Source organism: Pyxicephalus adspersus, chromosome Z (genome assembly GCF_032062135.1).
Source record: "Pyxicephalus adspersus chromosome Z, UCB_Pads_2.0, whole genome shotgun sequence".
Classification (NCBI taxonomy): Eukaryota; Metazoa; Chordata; class Amphibia; order Anura; family Pyxicephalidae; genus Pyxicephalus; species Pyxicephalus adspersus.
The window spans coordinates 68,267,829-68,292,497 of record NC_092871.1 but is presented as its reverse complement, the minus strand read 5'-3'; the positions used below and the strand labels follow the sequence as shown (position 1 = coordinate 68,292,497).

General features: G+C 38.0%; 1 protein-coding gene across 8 annotated transcripts in view; it reads right to left on the bottom strand.

The window, feature by feature from the left end:
• Positions 1 to 24,669, bottom strand: part of IKBKG (inhibitor of nuclear factor kappa B kinase regulatory subunit gamma) — a 56,260-nt gene that overhangs the window by 4,112 nt on the left and 27,479 nt on the right. For 3 of the 8 annotated variants that reach the window (XM_072431597.1, XM_072431596.1, XM_072431595.1), the window contains 9 exons: positions 24,304 to 24,482; positions 19,773 to 20,038; positions 17,995 to 18,105; positions 15,446 to 15,517; positions 15,305 to 15,366; positions 12,854 to 12,907; positions 12,633 to 12,735; positions 9,800 to 9,918; positions 3,611 to 3,751 (listed from right to left, as the gene is read on the bottom strand). In XM_072431597.1, coding sequence (XP_072287698.1) covers positions 3,611 to 3,751; positions 9,800 to 9,918; positions 12,633 to 12,735; positions 12,854 to 12,907; positions 15,305 to 15,366; positions 15,446 to 15,517; positions 17,995 to 18,105; positions 19,773 to 20,038; positions 24,304 to 24,451 — 1,076 coding nt within the window. In that variant the 5' untranslated portion in view covers positions 24,452 to 24,482. The remainder of the gene's footprint in view (positions 1 to 3,610; positions 3,752 to 9,799; positions 9,919 to 12,632; positions 12,736 to 12,853; positions 12,908 to 15,304; positions 15,367 to 15,445; positions 15,518 to 17,994; positions 18,106 to 19,772; positions 20,039 to 24,303; positions 24,483 to 24,669) is intronic. The other 5 variants (XM_072431598.1, XM_072431599.1, XM_072431600.1 and 2 more) reach the window with 5 other exon arrangements.

Here is a 24,669-nt window from a genome sequence, read left to right as displayed (position 1 = left end):
ATATCCCAGCACCTAGATGTCAGATGAGGGCTATTTTTCTGTGTACTGGACTGACAATTTGACTGGCATTTCTGCTCTTTCAATAAGGTTTAATTTGGGCAATATTTAGTTAGCCTATACAACTGCTCTTCCAAAACTATTGTCCACTTACTACCATGTTTTGTCTGTTCGCGTGCTCCAGCCCCTCTCATGGTCTTGTTTAATATGGTTGACAAAAATCTCTGACTCATAGAACTTTTGCATCTTGCCTTTTGATACCATACTTGTCTTTTAGCCTATTTGTAGGCTTTGTCGATTCCAAGTCACTGAACATATTTTTCTTTCCCACCAGATGTAGGTTAAATTAAATACCACTGCTAACAATTGAATGGTATTCTACAAGGCTATGCATACATTCCCCCATAAACAAAAGCTCATTTTCCCCCGCTTTTGGATGGAGAAATTAAAAAAAAAAAAAAAAAAAAAGCACTAATGTACAATGTGGTTATCTCATAAAATATTAGTTTGGAAAAAATCACATTACATTTCTTTCCTTTCTCAACCTCTTTATAGTGGTGGAACCCCTTTAAAAAAAAAGTCTTGGGAGACCCCTGCTGAAACTAATATATTTGGGTCAGTGGGGATCAGAACACCACCCTTAGTGGAAACTAAAATATCTTTGGTGTCATGCAGGTGGCTCTGCAAAGGTGTCTTGGACACAGAATTCTGGAGGCACCACCAAATAGGAGGTCTCTCCGCCACATCTTAAGGAGCCCCGATTTGAATACATTAAATAAAGGCTCTGTATTGCTAATAAAAAAAGACATACTACTGCCAATACTTGAGATGTGCATAGGGCATTACCAACCAACAATGTTGTCATTTGCTACACTTATTGCTGTGAAGGCCTCATAAAAGCAATTAACTTTATTGAAACAGTGGAGATACAGCATGTCTATCATTTAAAGAGGTTCCTGCAGCTAGTGAGCCAGGATGATCCTTCATAGTCTGCATGGCAGCAGCAAAGGCAGGAGGACCAAAAACCCCTGGAAGATTAGGCAGAGTTCTAGATGTAGCGCAAACTTATCAAGCATGGCTAATAAATTTCAAGTAAACAAAAGCTTTTAGTTACAACAATGTTCTGGCTTCAGTAACTTTCATGTCAGTGATGTACAGCTAGTACATTGTGTTTGTCTTACATTACTATAAGCATACACCTTCAAAGTAAATTACGTCATACTAAAACCACTAACAACCAGTCATCTAGTCTTTTCATGTGAAAGGCAAGGGCAAACCCCATTATTTTCTAAGTGCTGGTTTAGTTATCTTTATCTTGTCAAGTTGTAGAAGATTCATGTTTAAAACTATGCATGTTACACAGTTACATAGTAGGTTAGGTTGAAAAAAAGACATAAGTCCATCAAGTTCAACCACTAGGAAAATAAACATATCCCAGATATAAAACCCTATAAGACATTAATAACATTTTTCCTCTACAGAACGACTTAGTGATTAGACTAGGAGTTTAAATACAAGGCATGGGGGTCAGGCTGTGGACTTTATTCAGTATATGTAATGCTACTGGAGGATAATTTTAGAGACTACAGACATACTACAAGTGTTCTTAGGGACATGTTACATGTCTACCCAACAAACACTGATGTGACAGAATTTTAGCTTGGATTTAGTTTGAAGTGACCAATGCAGTCTAACTCACATGGCATAAATGGAGCCTACATCACTGCAATTGCCCCGTAAAGCATTTAGAAAAAAGTGTTAAGATTAAAAGGAACACCTTAGTACTGTAGTGCCCATTTATCCTGCATTCTGCAACCAATTTAGAAAAACAAGCTAGCGAGATGCCTGTCTGCAGGCAGTGCACATATGTCCCCCCCTTTATAAACACTGACACTTTTAGGCTGGAGTGTTAATCTGCAGTAACAAATGTCGAAAAATTTAGTTGAGAGGTACATCCCTGGTCTGAAACAAGCATGGAGTCAGACCTACTCATCTACATATATGTTACAGTTTGGAGTCCCTGCTTTTGCAGCCAAAGTCTTTTTCTTTCGAAACACATCTGACTGACAAAAATGCTAGGTGTCTGGTTGTAACCAGATCAAACAAGTCCTAGTCATCAGTCCGTCAGCAAAATGGTTTTGTCAGATTAGTACATTAACTGGCAGGTCCCTGAAATCAAAGAATTACTCTACTACTACTACTACTACTCTACTTGTGTCCTATGTCTCCTATTTCCACCTTTCCAGCACTGCAACCACTTTAAAATTCTTCATCATTTAACTTTTCAGCAGTGTTGAATACCTGTGTTTATCACCACGTACTAAGGTTCAGTCCTCTGGGTCCTATAGTGATATATAAGCTGGAGTACAGAACTAAACTACACTGCACAGGACGACGCATCCAACACTCCCAAAAATGCTTTGCTGATGAAACTTAAAAATGCTGCAGTCCTAGAACAAATGGGATTAGGAGATACATACAATCAGAGGCATATTAGCTTTTCAACTGCAGAGACTGGCGGTTAGACCACTTTAAAGCTCATTGATTATAGACAAACCACTAAATACACAGATAAAATACTTTAATGGAAACTACCAATAGTTTTACATTTTTTTCTATCCAGTACTGAGGTAGGTTCACATTGCCTCAACAGACAGCAGAGCCATGTAGATAGTAATTATTATATTAGTATAGATATTTATTGCAAGTGCTGTAGGTACCTGGCATTTTTAGAACAAGGTCTTTACGTCAGGGGTGCCCATTGTCCCCCCTTTTGTTTGCCTTATGTATTGAACCTTTGGCAGCAAAAATTAGGGCTAACCCGGATATCAAAGGGGTTAAAGTGAGGGGTTCCTCCTACAAGATTTCGCTCTATGCGGACAATGTGCTTCTTACACTGACACATCCCACTATTACTCTGCCAAATCTGTGGTCTGAACTACACTTGTTTGGTGAAGTCTCCGATTACAAGGTGAATTCCTCTAAAACAGAGGCTTTACCTTTACACATACCAAGTCCACAACTCTCTGTGTTACAAGACAGGTACTCCTTTATGTGGCGGGAACATTCCATGGTTATTTAGGTACTCAGATAACGGCTACATACGGCCAGCTGTATTCGTGTAACTTTCCCCCCTTGTTCCTGGAGCTACATAACTACTTGAATAAGTGGAAATTACACCCGTTGTCACTTTTGGGACGTATAGCCTCAGTGAAAATGACAACAAAAACATTCCTATTTTGGATGAGGACATTTTTTTTTGTGATTGTTGAGTATCTTGCTTCACCTGATGTATACTGATGTTATTTACATTGTTCCTATTCCTGTATTGCTGTACTTCTTGTTTGTATTTACAAAAAACTCAATAAAAACACAATTTAAAAAAAAAAGAACAAGGTCTTTAATTGCAGCTCCCATATTGCCAAATTTCCCCTTCAGAGGGAAGTTATTTGGGGGAAACTCGTATAATAAGGTTATATTGAGGCAGAGCCCCAAAACAATTACATTTAGGCATCTAGTAAGATTTTAAACAACTGTGAGCACTGTATAAAAAGGATTGAGCTTCTCAGGGGCAATGATGGGTTTAGATTACGCTCATCCTAATTCTACTTACATCTCCTCACTGGCATTCTGCCGCTCTACTTTCAGTGCTGTCTCTAGACTCTGCACCTGCATCCGCCGCTGGTCCAGCTGTATGACATGCTGCTTCATCTGTAGCTCCCACTCTCTCTGCTGCTCCTTTAATATCCGCAGGCTGCAGCAAAAGCAACAAAGTAAGAACACATTGTACATTTATAGTCCATTAAATAGTGGTGTACACATTGCGTTGCTATTTAAACTTGAGATACTAAAAAAATGTTACTGTTGACTTAAAAGTTTAAATTTTAGGTGCACAGACACTCTAGGTTTAAGCTAAATAATTAACTAAATGCAAAACTTTATATCAGTAAAGAAAAAAGGTCTCTAATTTTATAGCTTTATAACTAGTTACTGGCATAGTCAGGAAGTCTTCAAATTGAACTTTATGCTCTGGTTACAGAACAGAAAGTGAAGGAATATCTCCCTAATAGGACAAATATGACAAAAACTGACCAGTTCATCACATTGTATGTAACATCAATTTTTTTAATGACCTTACAATAAATACAGATTATTATACATGAATAGGTTCTGGAACATGGATATGATTGCCAGTTTCTTAATTAATTGAAATTCAACAAGGGAGATGAAAACAGTATTGTTAACATCTATAAATTTGGCACTTTTGCAATGGCATAAAAGATAATTGACTGTATTTTAATAAAATACAAAACTATTATTTACAATATATTAAAACATCATATTAACCTGGCGGTCTGATTACATCAGTATTTTTTAAGTCAAAAGTGGTACATTGTTTTGCATGGAAATTTGTTGTTTAATATTGTAGGCCTGAAATTGTTAGGAATAATTCCCAGTATTGATAAAGTTTGAAACATAAATCATAAATTATAATATATTAAATAATTATAAATAATTATTACCCAATCTCTTGAAGCGCACATCACAGTTATACCAAAACCAGGTAAATATGCCTCTTTGTGCAGCAATTATAGGCTCATTTCACTGACCAATCTAGATTATATTCTAAACGTCTAGCTAATAGATTGAAATCCTTAATTCCTGATATTATACACCACAAACAAGTGGGGTTTACAATTGGAAGAGAAGCTAGAGATAACACCCTAAAAACAAGTTTCTCATCAACTACGCTCAGAAAACATCAGTCCCCATGTGTCTATTATCAGTTGACGCTGAAAAAGCGTTTGACCAAGTTGGATATTCTTACAAGAGACACTTTTACAAATGGGGATAGGTCCATCTATGTTTAATAAAATTCATATCAATAAAGAAATTTTCTCTAGGAGAAAATCGGAAGGTGGACTGGCTATCCTGGATCTTAAGTTATCTTAAATGGCAGCAATACTTAATAGAGTGATAGACTGGGCTAAAAACTGTGGGGGGGTTCTAGATGGGGCTTTGACCTCTTGTGATCTATCTACCCTTCCCTTGGTACAACCATTGTTTCGATCCCTGTCACCGCTTACCCCACCTTCAGTACATACCATGCTTTCTCTATAGGATTCATTGCTTTAACAGAATTTATTATCCTTCAGACCGGGTCCCTTAACCCCGATCTTTAATAACCCTGAATTTCCCCCATATGTGATATAGTTAAATTCTTATCCTGGAATAAACAAGACCAACCTCATGTGAAAAACATTTTGAAAAATGAAAAGATACCCTCATTTAGGGAACTGCAGATCCCGTGTGAGATGTATGGCTCTGCATAGCTGACGTATAATCAAATACAGTCATATAGTCTGACCTTACACCCAATTTCTTCAATCCTTAGAACGCCCTCAGAATTTGAGCGGCCTATTTTACAAAAAGAACAAGTGACACGTGGAGTGGCGTACATATATCAGCTTTTATTACGAGTTTTGAAACCAGGTTTACCACATTTTAATAAATATTGGGAGGGAGATATAGACATTTCACTGAATCAAGAACGAATCTTTAAGGCATTTACCCTGACCCATAAGATGTCCAGATCCAGTAAAGACCAAGAAAGGTCTTATAAGATCCTTAGTAGATGGTACAGATGCCCAATGGACATACATAGATTTGATCAGACGTATTCGCCTACATGTTAGAGATGTGAACATGCACAAGGATCCATGCTCCATATTTGGGATTTCTGGCAGAAAATCTTTGACCTTTATAACAGAATTACAGACTCTGATATACACCCTCACCCTACTATCACTCTCTTACATATTCTACCCGGATCCTTTAAAAGTTTTAAGAAGGATCTGCTGCGTTATTTCATCACAGCTGGACAAAGGATAATTGCTAGGCACAGGGGTACTTCTGTATCCCCTTCAATGACTGAATGGGTATGTGAATTCAATGACATGAAAACCATGGAATCCCAGATAGGGTGAAAAGAAAAAAAGAGAAGCTACACATAACTCATGCAACTTATGGGTTCATTTTAAAGATTCCCAGGTGCTCCGCTCCTACCCATCATAGGATTCCTATAAAGATATCATATAAGGGCTATCCTTGATGTTGGAATTCTTCTTTAAGTGTGTTTGAAACATGGATAATGAAACTGATTTTATTAGCTGTATACTAAACATGGCTTGGATCAGTGGACTTTGTTATCAGTAAATAGAGGATAAGTGTAAAGAATGTACGGGAAATATGATGGTCTCAATACTGTTTTCTATGTGCATTAGTTTCTTTTTTGGCTATTCTGCATTTATACCTAGGTTTTTTCAATGTTCATTTGGCTGTATATTTGTTATATTCAGTGGTACTTCAGTGGCCGTTCCCTTCCACTTTTCTCTTTCTGTATCCCTCCCTGTCTGTTATGCAAAAACCCCAAAAAACTTATCATACATAATTATTTAATAAAATAAATATTTAATATTTATTAAATAAATAAATACGCAGGATCCGGGGGAGCATGTAGGATCTTTGCAATGCTACCCAGGGTGTGGCTCGGGGTTACTGCTTTTGGTACATAAAATTCACCCCGAGCCACAATCGGGAATACCGCCAGGAGGGGTTAACTGAATTCATAGAAAAGTGACATGAATCAAGAGCATATTAGGTTGGAACCCACAAATTTTATAGAACTATAATAAAGCAAAGCATATGAGAGGTAAACATGACTAACATCTTCTGTAGATTCTAAAGAAAAGTCTGGTGTGAACCAGCGAAGTATAAACTGCTTCCTAAGGATGTTTGGTACACTAAAAACAATGTGTATAAAACAATAAGTCGATGTGTGCATCAAAAACAAAATATCCTACTCAGACAAACAGGTAAGCATTGGCTCGCATATGATCATGAAGTATTCCAAAACTCAATATCTCAATCACTTGAATAGAGACAGGTGTGGCAGGAGTAACCAGTAGTCACCACTAGACTTTTCTTTAAAATCTACGGAAGATGTGATTCGTGTTCCCCTCTCATATGCTTTGTTGTATTAGAGTTCTATGAAAATTATGGGCTTCCAATCTACCATCTCTTGGTAGATGAATTCAGCTAAAGGTTTTGTATTTTATTAAAATTGTTTATTTTGTATAAAACTCTATTTATAAAAAATTTTTAAATTCTGTCAATTACCTTTTATGCAGTTTAAAAAGTCCCAAATCAATATTTGTTAATATTACTGTTTTCATCTTCTTTTTGAATTTCAAATACAGAATCTAAGCTACATCTCAACTATCCAGGTGCTTAAATAGTTTTGGGCTTCTAGTGTTGCCTACAAGGGGGAATTCAATTCTCGTTGGAGATGATGGGTCTTCTCCCAAAGACTTGTAGGACTTTAGCAGTATAGTTCTCCCCACCCTCCTTTTGGTGGGCAGGTTGTCCATCTGCCGTGCCCCCTCCGCCTGACTCTTATAAGCAGCTCCAATCTTCTGAACAGTCAACGGAGAGGCTGCTCCGTTCTCAGCTGTCATCCGTTTAGAGGATTACAGCTGCTCATAAGAGCCAGCGGTGAAACAGCATTGCTATGATCAGATTGGGACACAGACTGTCCCTCCCCCATTCTCTAGCTGTGCCGAGTCTTCTATTGAAAAACAAAAAAAAAAAAAAAAATTGTGTAAAAATGTATCCGCCCAAGAGGACGTGTGTAATGACATCATCTGCTGCTCTATAGCTGTGTGTGTAACTGCATGTATTTATGCAGCCTTACAACTCTCTGTGTACAAACCTCTATATCACCTAAATGGTATGTCATAATAACATGACATTTTTAGGGTGCACAGGGAACACTCAGTTAGTAGTAACCATTTCAGCACCCCAGCTTTTAAAAATTTAATTTAAATTAAATGTAGGTGCAGTGGGGGGATACCTATGGCTAACCCTCTCCCCCCCACCTCCACCACTAAAAAAATCATTATTATGGCAAATACACTGCCCTGTTATACATTACAGCCCACTTCTAATACTTGAACCCCAATTGCTCTGCAATAGGGAGGCGTGGGGAACATATGTGGCTAACACCGCCTAAAATTTCTTCACTATGTTATCATTAGGACATAAAAAACTACCATCAAAATGAAATTGTGGGTTCAGGTACATCATAGGGTACACACATAAGGTATGTGTAGCCTGGGAAATATCCCCTCTGTTGGAGTCTTTTAGGCTTAGTCTACAGACGTTTTCCCCAGCGTTTAACCTGAGGCTTTAAAAGCCCATGTTTGACATTACCATTCATTCAAATAGGCTAATCTACACCTGGAAGTTTCCTTTTTTGCACGTTTTTGAGGGTTATCTATACCACTCCTTGCAACGCTTTAAAAATGAAAATGCGTAAAAACGCCTCCATTGATTTCAATAGGGGCGTTTTCCTGTATTTATAAGTGTTTGAAATGTAAACGCGGGAAAACGTGGCATTGACGTTTTCCAGCAGTTTAAAGGCAAACTTTAAAACGCTTATAAAAAAGCATAAAAACACATATAAACGTGGTAGGAACGTTTACATGCGTTTTTAAAACCCTCTGTGTAGTTCCAGTCTTGAAGCCATTATCCCATCCTATCCCATCAGTCTAAACATAATACATTCTAATAAGGACTACTGTATTCTTCATGTACATGTTATAAATATCATCTAATGTGATCCCTGTAACCCAGTCCCATTCTAAGAGTCTTAGCTTATTGTACCAAATATTAGGTGACATTTTCCAAATCTTAATTTATTAGGTATGTTTGGTTAAAACCAGGCACTAAGTAGTTGGAAAAGGCATGTGTCACTCTTATCATGGCTGGTTAGGTAAACAGGTTCCTTTTTGTGAAAAAAAGGATAGGGTACTATCTTCCGCCTGGACAGGAGACTATAGTGGTACCTCGGCTAATGAATGGCCCTGCTAACAATTTTTTTCCCCAGGTTAATGGGACTCAGCTAACAAATGTAAAAAAACAGAACAGGAAGTAAGACACCCAATAACATACTGCATGAGAGAAAGATGAAAGAGAGAGAGGAGAGAGAGAGAGAGACACATCGCTTTGACCTTTATAGAGAGGGACTTCCAGAATACCAGAGAGAAACTCTTCTCATTATCAGTGTCAGTACGCCGCATGCTCTGTGTGGCTGAGAATTCAGAAGGTAGGTTTGATTTAAAGCATTTATTCTTTACATACAAACGGGGCTTCCCTGCTGCTTGTGTGCAGGGCGGAGGCTTGATGGGGGGAGGAGGCAGTTTGCATGACTTGCAGAAGAAATCGTTTGCTAAACACAGCTGAGGTTGTGGGTGATTTTAAGGAATGAGCTCTCCTGCAACATCTTGTAATGTCTAGGGTTCCGACAACAAAAAAGTGTTTTTATTTTATTTTTTGCTTTGTTTGTGACAAAGTCTGTTGTTTGTTTGTTTATGGCCTTTTATATTGTGCTTTTTACTATTTTTATAAAATTTATCTTTAAACTTTGGGCAGCATCGACAACGAATTAAATGATTTTTCTATAGAAAGCTATGGGAAATCACGTTTTGGCTAACAAATGTAATTCCGGAACTAATTGTCTTTGTTAGCTGAGGTATCACTGTACAAATTTCTTTTACTAACAGAAAGGCCCCTGTAGAACAAAGTACACATGCAGGTTATCGCTCTCTACTGCCTGCACCCTTCTAAAGCCCAGTCCTGTTTAAGGAATAAGACAATGCTACATTTATTGTACCAGAAATCACATGACCATGCAGATTTGCCTTGTGGATGGTCACAACTGCCAAGTACCGGCACTCCTCACCTGTCTTCCAACTTCCTCTTTTCCATCTCCGAGGCCTCCAGGCTCATCTGACTTTCATTTAATTCCCCCAGCAAAGAAGTTACCTGAGCCTTGACAGAAGCCTTCTCCTCAGCCAGTAGCTACAGGACAGCAATGCAACAATGTTACCAACTTAACTGGATAATATTTACCTCAAATTGACACATTTAAACATAGTTTTTAATGAACAAGATACATGTGAATGATGGCACAATAATTAAAATACAGTTTATTTCCAGTAAACACACATATTAAAGATTTTGTGCAATATTAAACATTTTTTACAGTTTAAATAATCCCAATCCCTAGTGTCATCAAAAATCACCACAAAGAGCACTGCTGGGAGCTGCACAGCAATAATATTAAAAGTCTCTTGGTTAGCTAGTATGTAAATATTAAGTACGTTTGTAATTGAGGCAAAAACAAATCAGTATGGCCAAGTACATTCCTTGGCGCACAAATAACTAGAATAAAGTTCATAAACTGAAAAGTGTTGAAATTATCTGGTTATATACTAAAATATATTCTGTATAAAGATATCCCTAAAATGACTAAGCAATGGTTATATAACCTTACAGGGGAAGTCCTTTCTATAGAAATAAATAGGGATTGCTGTGACTCCCTGTGTATATGCCTTTCTATAAAAAATTATATAAAGCATTATTCTATGATGGTGCAGCCCAGTCGGGAGAACTTAAACCCTGCTCCTTTGTGCAGTATGGTTTGTAAAGAAACCAGGTCTTTGGCAGCAACCTTACAGAAGGATTGAGGAGGAAGCCTATTCTGCAGTGCCAGGCCACCCACCTCTTAGAAAATGTGACCCAGGTGTCACAGATCAGAAGCACTGCTGATCTGGTACTTGTTGTCCTCCTTATAGTGTCTGATTTGCAGCAGCTGTTCCCACCTTGCTCTAAGCTGCTCTGCACTTAGGGGCATTGCTGAGCCATTTCTACCAGTTGATTCTGATATATATGCTGGGCTCAGTCAGACACCTATTGCCTCAGCAATAGGTATTACTATCCAAGGTTCCTGCGAGTATTCAGTTTCCAGTCCTGGTTTCCGGTTCCTGACCTTAGCTTGTCCTCTGCCTGCCCTGTTTTCGGTTTTTGAATTTGCCTGTCGACTTTGTACTGCGCCTTGGTTATCTCCAACTGTCAGCTGCTACCTGCACGGGTGAGTCTGAGGGCCGCAACCTGGGTGCCGTTCGCAGCAAAGCCCAACACACCTTGCGCGGTGCTCTGGTGAACACCGGGCAGTGCCTTACACTCTGCTCCTCTCATATCACCTCAGCTAACGTGCTGCTAGCACAGAGGGTCCACCTCCTGTCTAGTGTCTTGTTTGTGATACTAGGAAGATTGGGTGACCATTGAATACAAACCTACTGAGATCCAACTAAGACCAGACTAAGACGGAAAAAAAACTAATCCTAAAAGTATGCACTTTGTCTGTCTAATCTAGCAGGAACAGGAACAACAATAGGACTAAGGTTAAGACTTGTGACAGGAGCAAGCGATTACACTCAGCAGCAGCTGTTACCTTGCCAACCACTCAGCTGTTCCCAACTCAGCACTAGTTCTTAAAGAACCAGTGTCTGCAGATTTGATAGCAGGTGGCAGTGAGCGGTACTGAACAGCTCAATGGCACTCCCATTTATTCTTTAATGAGTTGCTGCAGTTGGACACTGCGTGTATTGTCTACCCCAATGCAGCAGTTCACTGGCTTCAGAAAGCAGTAACACCTCAACTGCACCACCATTATAAACATAACCAATGGAGGTAAAAAGAGCTTAAATTTGCAGACTGAACATAGTTGCAGCAGTCATTTTTGCCAAAGAGCAACTATGTAAACAAAAAAAAATGTGTGACAGTGTAGAAGCAAATAAAAGGAGTGTGTGTTAGTGCAGTGGAGACCAGCAGAAACATGAATAAAGGCCTAGAGGAGCTGTGCCCCCAGCGAGCAAAGATTAAACAAGGTGTGGGTTTAGGGTTGACCGCAGTGATCTGTAAGGTTTGAGTTTATCAGAATAATTGACTACATTTTTGCCCAGACCAAACAACATTTTGTGAATGGTAGGGTCAGCAGGTCACTTCAATGCACAAGTCACATGGATATGTGCAGTAAAAAGTGCTTTTTACTGCTACTGCTATGGAAATCTTTTTGACCTGGCTGAACACTTAACGCGATCAGTTGCCTCATCTCTCCCTAAAATCCTTGGCATCTAATCTGTAACACAGGTATGGGTATACTAATTTCATGATACATCTGCATATTTTTTCCCTTCAAAATCAAGAGGAGCACACTAGCTTAATGCTATACTTGTTCAAGTATATTACCTGAATCTGTAGAGTTGCACAAAAATCGAGTGGAGTTGCACAAAAATGACGAAACAAATGTTTACACAAATATACAGAAAATAAAACAAAACTGTGAAGAAACTATGCTTTTGTTTGAAAAAGGTACAGTGTTTCTTCATAACAGAATTACATATTTGGAGTACAAATGCAATGCTTAGTCTTGCTCTAAATAGCAACACTACCCAAAACTGATATTTCTGGTCTGATCACATACAAGCAAGCTAAAATACTCTGCCTTCTTTTGTGAGATCTCTACAGAACATGGAATAGCATGCTGTAAGATGTTATGAGGCACTGAAAACTTAATAATCAATTTTGTATCGACCAAACTTTAGGTACTTTCAACTGCAAAATACGATATAGATGTTGTGTATTGCTATAGGCAAAATGACACTTGTGTTACCGCTCATCTATTAAGTCAGTCTAGTCATATACCATAATGTAGAATGCAATCTGTTCACCTGGAGCTGTTTTTGAGCTTCAATTCCTTTTTCTTTCAGCTGGTCCTTCAGGCTGGACACCTCCAGCTGTAGTTCAGTAAACTTTTCTTCAAGCTCAGCACCCCTGTGAAAGACAGCAGATTTGGAGCTTACTTCCTTTTAAGTGTGGTGTCTGGTTGTTGGAAAAAAATACTTTTTTAACCTATTTATTTATAGCTTACTAGTTATTTTGGTATGCTTACCGTCTTTCTGCCTCCTGGAGCTGCTTTTTCAGGTTCTGCTCTCTTTCCACACACCTAAAACAGACAGACTATGAGTGTTGTACATGATCAGATACTTGGATATCAATGTTAGCAACCTAGCTGGTAGACTTCCCTACCACAAGAACCATTGCAGTCGTGAGACACATTCTGCATACTCTGAACCAGTGCTATGATAAATCAGTGCAATATAGAATACCTGCTGCTATGAATCATGTATGTCAAGATAGCTCAGGTTCCATAACCACATGGCAAGGCAGAGGTAGTCATTAAGAAAGTGCAACTAGGCTAGAAATGCATCCACCTTCAAGCAAAAGAGGGCGCACTTAAACAGCCTGACAAGTAAGGATTCCTCATCATTTTGGTTTCCATTGGATGCAATTCCTCAACTCATGAGCAAGAGTGGCGAAACCTATCCCTAAGATCAGTCACAGATACATATACAGATCTATTTCAAATCCACACACAGCATCAAATATCCCAAAATTAAATATTTAAGTTTCCCAGATAGTCTGGGAAGCAAGGGCATACTTTTAGCACTGTGAAGAGTGAAAATACTCGTACTTGAGTGAAAAAGATGACGGGCTGCGGAAAGATTCAAGATGGCCTTTCAGACTGCTAGCTTATTAAGGGTTATTGAATTGTTCTGTAATCTAGAAATAACTATCATTCTCTGTGCAGGCATTTATTGACTTCAAATACAACTGTAGATAGCCAAAAATAGGGAAAATGTAAGTGGGCGCTCTGTGTGATGTCAGCTTTAAAAAAAGTGCACCTATTATACACAACTGTCCCATATGGATTCCTGAACTGCTGAAATCTCTAGTAGATCTTTTTGTTAAATTGGATGGGGGATATGTTTATGGTACCACGTCCCAAATTTACCAAATCCATACACCATCTCTTATTTTTTTTGTGCTTTTTCTTCTTGCGTCCTTCTGAGAAACCCAGATGGTGAAACACGTCAAGAACCTAGAAAACTAAAGACTTGTAAACTGAAAATTTTATAATTAATTCTATGAATAGATGTATATATTTAAAAAATTAGATTTTATGTCAAGTGAATTTAAATTAAATAAATGTTGAAATTTTAAATGTATTTAAAAATATTTCTAAGGTACCTAAAAAGTTCCCAAAACTATATATGGTGCTGAAACCTCTAATTAGGGAATTCATAAAAAAAATCCAACCAATGGAGAAATTACAGATCAACTACTTTCCGCGAGATTAAGAATGGTCTGCCCCAATGTCACATAAATAAGATATTACAAACTACAAAATATAAACTAACCACAGCCATATCCAAATCCCATAATCCATCCCCAACTCATAAAAAAATAAATAAAGAAACCATGTAAACTGTGAGAGGTAAAGCAATAGCTCAGGAGATTATTCTCCAATATTGCCCTAATTCTTTGTATCAAAATAACTTTTTATTTTCAGTTATCACCATTGGCACATCTAGATAATAAAAACAGTTTTCAGTAACACACTTTGTATTCATGGATATTACAAAGTGACTGGGGCAACCCCTCATTATGTGTTTAGTAATGCTGCGAGCTTAATCTACTTCCTGGTAGTTACCAAACAACCTTATTTCCTTCACCTTTAAAGCGGAAATAAACTCACAATACGTACCTGTCCCCATTCCATAGAAGGGTATTCCCATCTTTTTCTTCTTCTCTTCCTGAATGCAATCTTCCACCATAATGATTGGTCGTGCCAGGATGAAGCAGGCGCGGGGAGTTAATTCATTCCTGGCTTGTGCAAGGGAAGCTGGGATTCCAGGGTATGCTTGACAACCAATACTGAGCTGCACATGCATATTTACCAAAGCTGGGAAGCAAGTGGGCAATTAGAAACAGTTACTGCAGAGGGGACTTGTATCTTTCTGCCAAAAAACCCACTTGATTGCCAATTGCTCAGAGTAGGACTTTAGTTCCACTTTAAATCTGTCCACTCCCAAACCCCCTTTCATTCTCAACACAATGGTGTCAGCCCTATTGGGTGATGCAAAAGCCACCATTACCTAACTTCTTCTCTAGGGCAGAAGCAAAAACACAACTCTAAAGCTAAATTCGCACAGGTCAAAACACATTTTTTGGAAACATTAAAAGTTTTTGGGGAGGAAATTTTTTTTTTTTTCTGTTGCTCGCTGAGTTTAGTCTTTTAGTGTACCCTTTAGCACCACCTGGCTTCAAGATTAGCCATTACTAGTGCTAAACCTGAGGAAAAAAGAGTCTACATAGCTTAACGATGTCCACAAACCATTTGAAATATTTAATCTGATAGGTAGTTCAGGTGGTTTGGGCTCACACACCAAAGCTTTTGGTACATACTGTAGATGTGAAGAGTAAACCTGATATAAAAAAGTGTGCTTTGCCCAAACAATGCAGCAAAAATCTGGGTTTCCTCCATGCACAAAGAACTCACCTTTCATCTGCACCTTGCAGGACTTCTATTTCTGTAAACACCTTCTGGACGACTGGTTCCTCCTGCAACAACATATTAAAAGTCAGCAAATATAAAAAAGTAACTACTGAAGAGCCACCCACTGATCTGGTAATCCCTCACCCGAATTCTGACCCTGTCTGTAGCTGGCAAACCAAGAAGTCGAATCCCTTCATTTTCTTTTGTGATATCATCCTGTGATAAGAAAGGACCAAAAACAAACACACTTACATAGAAGGATAAAAAGGTGCAAATGGTTACATACATAGAAGGATAAAAAGGTGCAAATGGTTACATGCACAGCTGGAGCTTTAAACATAGTAATGCACAATTTACTTCCATATTCTGCCTGTTGGTTGATAAAAAATGCTAAATAATGAAAAGAGGATTATGATTTTATATTTCATAGAGGGGGACACAAAACCCACCAATTTTTCCTGCCGCAATTAGGTTTCCATGGAATAAATAGTATTTCTAGAACTGATGAATGCGTTGAAGACAATCACAAATGGGATTACGTAATATAAAGGAAAAAAAACTTTTCACTATATCTCCAATACATTTCAAAATTTTTTTGAAGCCAAAGTACCTGTTGATTTGTCAGAAATCAAGCATATTTCTAACTTCCTGTTTGACCTTAAATGACAGTACACCTTAACGTACTGCAATATTATTCTAATTTGTGTTGTTATCCAAACTGAACTACAAAAAAAAAAATCCAGCTTCTCTTTAAAATATAGGAGGGTCAGTTCTGTAGTTCAGTAGTTAAAGAACACACTCAGGGCTGATACTACCGGTTGGGATTTTCAATGGAACAAAAACACTGTGATGTCAGCTCAAAAGAAAGTGAGGAGAACTGTCTTTCTTGCAAATCATCAAATATTCTTCTATACTTGAAGTGATTTTACCAGTATAAAACAAGAGGAAATGTGCATGTACGGCAGATATGTACTGAATATTTTTATTTTGCCCTGACTTTACACTGGCTACAGACACAGTATCAGAAAGCAGCCACCTATATATAGCATAGTATAGCATGCTATGCCTTTGTCTCTAGTAGAGGGACAATATTGTATGGGAAGAACATCTATCCCAACCAATCAAATTCCATCAGGCAGGTTCCGCCGGGTGTAATGGAGGTGCTGAGCTTTCTCTACACCCATCCAAAGTCAAAGCTTCAAAGTCAAAGCTTCATCCAAAGTCAAAGCTTCTTCCCAGTCACGACAGGTTATTTGTAAACTTGTCTAATTAGACATACTGGCACAGAATGGGACGAATGTCTGAAAACCTGCATAATAAAACCTGGTACTTCAACCCAGATTTATAGCCATTTGCTATGTCTCCCCTTTAAAATACCGAGAATATAATATAACGCATTTATAACGCAAGTAATAGAATTTTACTTTTCATCAGCTTCTTGTAATGTTCTGAAAAGCAAACTGGGAGACAGAGGAAGCAGTACAAGCCAAGCATGTGATCCGCATGCACACATGCCTGGAAGAAACATGCGGACAAGAGTGGAAAGCAAGAAGGATAAGGTCATCTGTCTGTTGCTTTTCCTTCACGGTCCAAAATCCAACTGGCAGCAGAGTTCCAGGGCAGACATTTGACTAGGTACCTACACTTCTAATCATAATCCCCAGTGAACAACCTGTGCTGAACCCTGAATTTTTTCATGGTGTGTCCCAACGTACACTTCTCTCTTGGTATGCAAAATCATGCCACATGTGGCACAATGGCCAACAAACTGTAGCCTGCCCTGCATTGCGGGATGTTGGGTGGTATGCTAGAATTTTGACTTGGTGCTGAAATTATAGCCAATTTACAGAGGAAGAGGTTACTTTAGAAAAAAATTCCAGGTTAAAAGGACTGTTACTTTAGAAAAAAATTATGGGTTTACAATTGCTGAGGTTATAAGCACTGGGTGTCTCTAATGACAACAGATTTCTGTGGGTGGATCCCAACAAAGGCACTGTGTCACAAACTAGTCTATGGACCAGGAATCTTTTCTTAACTTACGCCTACAAGTGACAAACCAAGAGGAAAACAGATGACAGGTATAGTCCCTAGCAGTGCCGATGGGAAGGTCAGGGTTTGATGGCTCTTTTAATGCATCAACTTGGAAAAGTGGTGGTGCTTGAGTTTAACTTTCCTGATATGTGCAATATAGACAATGTGGAAGAGAATTCGGCCTAGGAAAAGACTTTCTTCAAGTGAGGAAACATTATGGCAAGCCTAGGCTACAGGTTTAAAATACTCAAATGCCCTTAGCAATTCTTGTCAGACTGAAAATCAGCTATGGACAACAGTTTTCCAATAAGTAAAAATGGCCTCCTTGTTTTCACAGTAGCAGAGTAGAAAATACACTCATGAATACTCAGTCAGGGTTTAACTCATCAAATAATGGAACTTCTTCCAGAGCAGCAAACTAGGTTGTATACCACCATCTAGCTTTAAACACCGGAACACTGTAAGGCAGCAATGAACACACATTTATTTATCAAGTGTCAAGCACACCCTGGTGCAAAACACAGTTAAAAGGTAGGAATTCAGGTCGAGTGTTCACTGTACTAGGCTGTACAACAATGACAAGCACATTTCAAATAAAACAATAGATTCTCTCATCAGAACTTATAAGAGGCTTCACTTTAGTAACATATGGGAGCTCTCACCTTCTCAGCTCGGGGTGGCCCCTGGTGATGTCGTGCTGACTCTCTGATGGTTTCACACATACTGGGGGTTAGCGTTTCACAGGAGGACAGAAAGCTCCCAGGGCTGTTAGCCTAATGACACACAGCACAACAGTCAAGCAGGGGCCAAGCCAAGGAGTCAGGCAGAAGAAAGATTGTAGAAGCTCTAATGCAATGGAGAGTTGATTGTGTTGCGATTACGAATTTGATTTAAGCAGTCAAATCTGAAGCACAATTTAGAAATCAACAGGGGCTACACAGAGATTGCAACAACACAAAACTTCATTATCAACAACCTTCATTATGTTTGTTGAACACAGACAGGTCTGGACTAAATTAGCAGTTTATGAAATCTGAAGGCAATGTTATAATGCTGGATATCAACACGGTTTGCCCTCAGCAGCTACAATGAGGCTGAAATGGATGGATTCACTCTCACCTCTTCGATATGTCACAGATAAAAGTCTCCACTGATTGGATTCAAACATTTTATGTCATGCTACTAATACAAGTCCTCCCCGAAGAGATTAGCCTGGTGGAAAATCTATTCTAGGCGGGTGGCAGCCCCTGTATTGTGACCCAACTACTCAGTAACCACCCAAAAACAGCCTAAAGTGACTTATGGTGAGCCTGGCTAAAAAGGCCTGGGAAGAACACTAAGTCCAAACTAGGGAGAGTCCCACGTCCTTCTCAAGTCACATATACAATTTTGCACTGGGGAGATTTTCTCACTCACAGTCATGGATACAGCAATAAACATCTGACAGTGGTTCTCCATTCTATGCAGAAAAACTGTTTTAAACAGTTCTATTTTACCAGTACTAACCAGGAAAAAGAAGTCACAAGCTTTCACGGTTAATGGGCAACAAGGACACTTTACCTTTACAAAAGCTAATACTACATATAAACGTTTTATAGAGATAAGAATCATTAGGAGCAAATAGGCAGTTTTAGCTACAAAGATTGATGTTAGACATGAAAGGGAAGCTTATAGCAGTTGCAGAAAATGAGAAACTGACTAGGATTATTTTAGAACTGATATTTTTTTTCCTTAAATGATTTTAATTGTGTGAGATACATATGAAATATTTGGATTTGCATCTATTTTAGACTTACTTTGTCTGAAGAGTCTGAAGTCCCTACTCACCTGGACAACCATCTGACTAAAAGCATATAGCATATTCAGTCTCCCACCTACGAGTAAACCTAAGCACCAAACACCTTGTCTCTCCAGCCAACAGAAATATAAACAGCTAAAGTCAGACAACAGACTGGGCAGCAACATTCAGACTTTAGCTGACAAAGTAAGTAAAACCAAAGAAACAGGGAAAATATATAAATTGGTTATATTATATTAACAATATTAGTTTTTAAAAATTTCAGAATAATCAAATTTTTGCAAAAGTCCCAGCAAAAGTGTTCCTCTATATAAAAAAGCAACCATTAAACGTTAGCTGAAGGCAAACCCCTTTCGTTTTCAAAACCTGCGCGGATATCTGCACACCATGAAGGATGCCATCTAAATGTCCCCATGACTTCTAGGATTCCAGTTTTCCCAATGTCACTTTCATGTTAATCTATTTTCTTTCAGGCATCATCCTTCTAATATCACCTTTCCTTCTTTTACAGGAAAATGTCATGAAAGAAAAAAAAATTAGTGGACTGAGTGTCATCCCTATGAAAGGACACTTTTCTTTCATGCCTATGTATACATCAGCTGCCTTTACACAATAGGTTAAAAAGGGGAAGAGTTTACATACCTCCTCCAGGGCTTTCTTCTGAGCACTCATAGAGCAAGCACATTGGGCTGCTTGGTCATCCTTGGATGTCATCTCAGCTAGCTGCATTTTAGCTGCTTCAAGTTTGGCTTGCAGAGAATCCCTCTCTCTTGTCAGTCTCTGTACAAGGTTTTTGGCCTCACTGAACTTGTATGCAATGAACGTTCTCTCTCTTTTCTGTGTGGTTTGAAACTCAACCATCTCACTGTGACTTTTCCGCAGCATTGCGTTACTCTGTTCCAAAGCCACTGAGAGAGAAAGGCAAATGATCACCACAAAAAGATTGTTGAAGGGAAATAATAGTCTATTTTCAGTGTGTTTTTGCAGTGATTACTATATTGAACTCAAGCAACTTTTAATTAGGATTGAAAAACCTAATCTGTACCGGTCAGATTTCAGGAAAGAATCACTAGCAATAATGAAGTGACTTTTGGCTAGAGGGTACAATAAGAAACTTCTTAAAAAAGCATACAAACAAGCCTTTGAGAGATCTTAATTCTCTGCTCAGAAGAATCCCCCTCCATCTGAAACTAAACTAAGAGTTATCACAACATACAACAGTCAACATACAGAAGTACAGCAAATTTTGAAAAAACATTGGGGAATCCTTCTTAGTGATCAGAAGACATCCAAATACTTAAATTCACACCCAAATATCACATATAGGAAACCTTCCTAATTGAAGGATGTCCTTGTACATAGCCACCACGTAGAACCAACAGGAAGCCCTCCCATGACGCTGAGCCTGGGCACTGTGAGATGTGACAAATGCTCACAGTGCCCTTGGCTCAATGAACAAAGGGGTTTTCTGCTCCCAAATAAAAAATGGCATACAGTCAAACATTTTGTAGACTGCAATAGAACTGCTGTTATATATCTAATTACATGCGTATGTGGGAGTTTCTATGTAGGAAAAAATTAAAAAGCGGATGTATAAACATTTATATTTCATAAACACAGGAAAGATGACCACTTCGGTCAGTTATCATGTTGGAATGGTACATATTTTTGACAACAAAGCTATATCATTCTCTGTACTGGAAAGAATCCTTCCAAATCCTAGGGGAGGAAACATTGATGCAGTCCTTCCTAGATCGGAAACCAGATGGATCCAAGCGTTAGATGCTTTAGTACCTCCGGGTCTAAACAAAGCATTATCCTTTAAACCGTTTCTACTTTAGGGAGATTTCTAAGGAATACTTTCCCCACATTTTCACACTACCCATTAGATACATGATTACTTTTAAGAATAACATCTGTTTAAATTAACCTCCCTAGCGTTCTAATTCCGTCCAAATTTCCATGCAAAAAGCGTAGCATTTTTTTTATATGGAAATTTATTTTACATTGTAGGCTATAATTCTTAAGCTTAACTCACCGAAATATGTCCAATATTCATTAAATTTATTAATAAACTTTAAACTAAAAAACAAAAATCTGTTAAAAAAAAATAGTTAAACATGTAATTTAATTAAATTGTTTAAACATGTAAATTAATTAATTTTATTTAATATATATACACACACACACACACACACACGTTGTATTGGACTCAATACAGCTATTTTGTATTGAATCCAATACAAATTTTTTTGAATTTCCCGCTGATTCGTCCACATCGACGTCACCGGGAAACCCCAGAGACCGTCTCTGCATTGCGCGGCTGAGGATCAAAGAAGACGAACGTGTCCCGCAGCAGGACGACAGGGGACGACAATGGAGCAAGGTAAGTGTTTTGGTTTTTTTTTAGGTTAAAGCAACCCCAAGTGTGATTCGGGATTACCGCTATTTGCAGGTAAAATCCACCCCGTGTCACACTCAGGAATACCGCTAGGCAGGTTAAACAGGATTTCCCCCTATTTAAATTAACTTTAATTTATTCTGGCCTACCTCTTTTCAGTTTGGTTTACTTCCCTTATATGTATTCTGCAATATTTATATTTTTAGTTATGTATTACATACTATGTTTCAACACTGTAAAAGAATTTGGTTTCAAATTATTAATCTGTGTCTTTAAAATGACTAAGAACCTCCCATGGGTTTCCTAATAATACATTTTATTGTAGTAATATTCATTGTCAAGCTCGATTTCTTTTCCATGCACCTACGTGGGAAGGGGAGGCAACTCTCATATGTGAGGCGCCACAATGCAGTAACGCCATATAGTATGACGTCCGCTGCACTCCCGTCCCCCCGTTTCGGGCATGGGATATTTACTTTCCGCAGGATATATCCCCATCCTGCATATTGGGTGAGATGCATAGAATCAAATAAAACAAAGTAAGGATAGATCTTTATAACTCTCTCATGACACTTTATGCACTTTATATTAATCCATTTACTCCCATTGAGTTGATAATATCCTCAAATTAAAATTGCCTTGTTTTTAAACTAGCGAATTTCATAGCTACGGTCTCATTAAGTACCCTTACATATATTGTGAGGGATTTGCAATCCCCGCATGTAATATCGGCATGGAGCCTTGTAAGTAGAACACGTCCCAGATCAAAGAACAGGGCGGACTTTTACATTATCACATCTGGCGAGAAGTAAGATCTCGTGGGATTTGAATCCCATCCATTACTGATTCTATCCTACCGTACAAACCACGCATGCACGGTTCATGTAATTCTTCACAGCTGTACGGGTTTCTCTAATAGGTTGAGTGCCAGGTCCGCAGCAACAACCCTTCTTCGGGCTTGCTGCGGTCAGGCTGCTCTATGTACCTTGTTGGTAACAAGTAAGCTTTATTTCCTTACTTTTGTATCCTTTATGGAAATAGATTTACCAGCATGCATATTTAACTTGAGGATTTAACTTAAGGCTTTACTATCTCTCCTTAGGTTGGAAGCACTAATTGAAGTTATAAGTTTTCCCCAACACAAAGGAAGTAATTGATATTTCATTCAATTGCAATTTGGCAAACATTACATCTAAGGTAATCCCTTTTTTGTGTACAGTGTTGTTTCCTCTTTATAGTTAATCCATAATAAACTTTTAATTGATGCGAAACTCCTTTTTCCCTTTACAATTTAGATCTGTTTCCTCAAAACCCATACCTCTCTTTCTGTGAGTTCCCAAGAGACTTGTATTGGTACAATAATTACTGATAACTATAATAATCATAATAATAATGTTAATAGTTCTCTCCATATATCTTCACTTAATTTGGTTATATAATTGGTCTTTTATGACAAACTTGTTTCTCATCAATTTTTCATTTTCTAGGGCAGTTACCCAAATAAAATAATTACACCTGTTTTTAAGCATTTCCACCCTATAAGAACTCAAGAACTCATTGGAAACCATATTCTTAAAACCACAATATCGCTTTTTTATATATATCGTTAAAATCATGTTGTTAATTTATCTTTACTTATAATATATCTAGTTATTATACAAATCTTTGCGATCCTTTGTTTATTAGAATGATGTGATGATGAGCACAATTTATACGACATGATGTTAACGATCTTTGTGATGTAGAAAATTATACATTATCTCATTTCAGTCTGTTACCACTTTTCTCAGAATCCCGAGAAAGCCCTTTGTGGCGAAATGCGTTGGGAAAGGAGATTTATGATTATATGAATTGAATACCTTCTGAAATAACTGAGTACATATCATACTTGTAAACTTGCAGCAATATATATATTTTAATATTTATGTTTTTGTATTTGATGATTTGCTATTCAAATGAACTTTTATAACTGTTTTGGATCATAATAAAGTAGTATTTTTTAACTCGAATGTGCCACTTTAAAAGCCTTCTCTCTCCTTTACCTCTTGTTAGAATTGTACCTACATTAGCTGGGCACTAACCAGGTTTACCTGCTTTTATACATAGAAGTCCCTTATGTTTACTTCTGTTTCAATTTTAATTAGGAATAAAAATGTGTTATTTTTAAAGCTTCGTAGATTAGCACTAGAGGGTTTTTAAAAATTAATTCTGCTTCCCTTATCAGTAAATGTCACTCTGCTCATTTAGGTCAAAGATGTCTGTGTAAAGGCCAACATTATACACACTTTTTTTTGTAATTATAAAATGTATTTAAATATTTTTAAAATTTCTAATTAGATTGGTTTTTATTAAATCATAACTAGCAATTCTGCAACTACCATCCTTGTACATAAACTTTTTGTTTTAGAGTGACAACACTCTGTTCTTGGGAGGGGGAGAACAATTGTAGATGATGTAGAGAACATTTACAAACTAAATGTTCTTTGGATGTAGTATTTCTGGGGATTAGCTTAAATCCTAGATATATTGTAAATCACAACTGATATGCAATGTGACACTTTGTAGACAAAGAACCTCTCTTCATCAGGCACCTGTGATCTTATGCAACATGATATTACAGACCCACATAGCCTCCATATCAGTTGCGACTTAATATGGTTTGTGCTGGGGCTGTGGCAGGTTTTAAGGTATACATTTGAATATCTGTAGGAACTTTTCCATTGAATATTTAACCTGTGGTAAATAAACTGGTTATTGTTCTTAACTGCTAACCTCTCAAGTCCTGGTTTTCAATCCATATGCGCTGAAAGGCTTCGGGACTGGATATTTCAGGAGGGAGAGGCTCCGTTTTCCCCAGAGACCCATCCTCAGGGCCGTCCTTTGTTTGAACCATTTCACCCGTCTGCCCTCGGGCGCTCATTCACTGCACACAGTTCCTTCAGGTTACCAAGCTGCACAAAAGTATGAACAAATTAATAAAAAGGTCACAAAAAGCAAAAAACTCAGAAATCCTCCTTTACATGAAACATAATAAAAATCCTCTGCTAGATTTTGACTAGAATCTCCTGGTAATGATTGACCCAGTATATATATAGCTGACTAAAGTAGATGCGAGGTAGGTGACCGCTGTTTGGATGT